A 2500-nucleotide genomic window follows, 5' to 3' on the forward strand; every position below is an offset into this window, starting at 1 on the left:
AATATAATTTGACAGCAAGCCAGAGAGGGAGAGAGGGGAGGTGGTGTGTGTGTGTGTGTGTGTGTGTGTGTGTGTGTAGTTCATGTAGTTAATTGGTGTTTTTTCCAAGATTTTGGGAAGAAACTCTCTCTCTCTCCCTCTCTCTCCCTCTCTCTCTCTCTATTCTACTCTCTCTCTCTATTCTACTCTCTCTCTGTATTCTACTCTCTCTCTCTCTATCTACTCTATTCTACTCTCTCTCTATTTTACTCTCTCTCTCTATTCTACTCTCTATTCTTCTCTCTCTCTTTTCTACTCTGTATCTTCTCTCTCTCTCTCTCTCTATTCTACTCTCTCTATTCTACTCCCTGTCTCTCTCTATTCTACTCTCTGTTCTACTCTCTCTATTCTACTCTCTCTCTCTATTTTACTCTCTGTCTCTCTCTATTCTACTCTCTCTCTATTCTACTCTCTCTCTGTATTCTACTCTCTCTCTCTCTCTATTCTACTCTATTCTACTCTCTCTCTATTCTACTCTCTCTCTCTCTCTCTGTCTCTCTCTCTCTATTCTACTCTCTATTCTTCTCTCTCTGTATTCTACTCTCTCTATTCTACTCTGTATTCTTCTCTCTCTCTCTCTCTCTCTCTCTCTATTCTACTCTCTCTCTCTCTCTCTCTCTCTCACACACACACACACACACACTCATTACAAATAAACTGTGGGGAAAAGGGATTTAATGTAAAATGTTAATCTTTGTTTTGGCAGCATCGTCGTCAGCCTTCATGCCAATAAAGCTGTTTAATTGAATCAGAATGAGAACTCGCTCCCCGCTCCTCTTCCTCTTGTGTTTTCGCAGCAGACTGAAGCCACAGAGACTCTCCGCTGTCCGGCTGGTCTGGGATCTGGAGTTTCTCTCTGGGGACGCGGCGGCGGATCCTCTGACAGCTCAGACACAAACATCCCTCTGTTTTCACACATTCACACTTTCCACAGCGAGGGAACCGGAGGCAGCGACACCAGAGCTGAGAGACGAAGACGACTGATAAGACGACAGCGGATACTTTCTTCATTAGAGAGCGTGGGAAACACGTTTTGACTGCGTACGGTCGGTTGTTTTACTCCATCAACCTCTTTGACAGGGAGGATGGGAGCTAAAATTACTCTCCTCGCTGTAACCTGAGAAGCTTTTTTGTGTATTTTACTTTTTCCTAATCAATGAAGCATTTTTTTAAATCACTAATTCTAAGAAATAAAGTATTCCCCACTAGTTCAAAACATGACCTTATTTTTCTAGCGTGTTTCATGTAAATTTCTTTCATGCGCTCTTGTTTCCCTGCTGATGTGATTTAGTTTCATGACCTGATACCTTTCTCTCCAAAGATCACCTCTTGTGCATGCTGTGTGAAGAAGATGGGCGACTGGAGTGACACACATCAGCAGGTCGGTGATGGCCAGGTTAATGATGAACATGTTGGCCGGTGTCCGCAGGCTCCGACTCCTGCAACACACACACACACACACACACACAGATGTTACTACAGTGGCTCATATACCTTTGATGATGTTTGAAGAATTTTGGAACTGTTACTGATGATTATGTGTTAGGGTTAGATCAATAAATGGGCTTTTAGTAAATATTGGATATCTTGACAGTCAGTTTCTGGAGGGAACACTGAATACTAAAGTGTTAAAAGTCAGTTTTCCAGCTGGAAACGGCTCCATGAAGGCGACACGACTGTAACCAGGCAGCAGAGTCTCAGTGCAGCAGCTCAGGTGTTGTGGTCGGGTGGAGGAAGGACATGAGTCTGACTTCAATGCCGGAGAGCGGAGTTTTAAGAGTCAAATTTAAATTTTTAGCGAAAGTTTTTCCTATTTAACCGACCAAAGCCTTCCCAAACCTGAACCAAGTTGTTTTAGTTTCCTAAACTGAACCGTTAGCCGACCTGCAGCTGAAAACCTCGTGTCCGGTTCAGTTTGTTTTTGTCACAGACTCCATCAGGTAAATCTGAGTTTCAGAGTTCGTGTTCATTTCACAGCATGTTTTTTTTTATTCGATTTTGTGTTTTTATGAGATCATGATGGTATCGTCTATCAGCGACTTCAATATCTTGTCTTGGTATCAGCCTTCAAAAAACTATATTTGTCCAACCCTATTATGTCTGATTGTATAGAGGCATGTTTTCATACCAAGGCATTCATCATCTCAGTACGTTGTAAATGTGCAGGTGAACAATAAAGTTATTGATTCAGACAGATAGACAGAAGATGTGAAAACAGACATGGAGGAAAACACAGTGGAACAGAGAGGTAATGTATTTTTCTCATACAATAATACCATAATGTGTGTATTTTTCTCATACAATAACACCATAATGTGTGTATTTTTTCTCATACAATAATACCATAATGTGTGTATTTTTCTCATACAAACCTGAAAGATCTCCATTTATACAATACAATACAATCCCTCCCTCCCTCCCCCCCCCCTCTCTCTCTCTCTCTCTCTCACACACACACACA

The 2500-nt window shown here is 41.7% G+C and overlaps 1 protein-coding gene across 1 annotated transcript in view; it reads right to left on the reverse strand.

The window, feature by feature from the left end:
* Positions 1-2500, reverse strand: part of opn4a (opsin 4a (melanopsin)) — a 62319-nt gene that overhangs the window by 15475 nt on the left and 44344 nt on the right. Inside the window, 2 exon segments of the mRNA XM_071899925.2 lie at positions 1347-1401; positions 1403-1478. Of these exon segments, the coding sequence (XP_071756026.2) occupies positions 1347-1401; positions 1403-1478 (131 nt within the window).

Source organism: Centroberyx gerrardi, chromosome 15, assembly GCF_048128805.1.
Source record: "Centroberyx gerrardi isolate f3 chromosome 15, fCenGer3.hap1.cur.20231027, whole genome shotgun sequence".
Lineage (NCBI taxonomy): Eukaryota > Metazoa > Chordata > Actinopteri > Beryciformes > Berycidae > Centroberyx > Centroberyx gerrardi.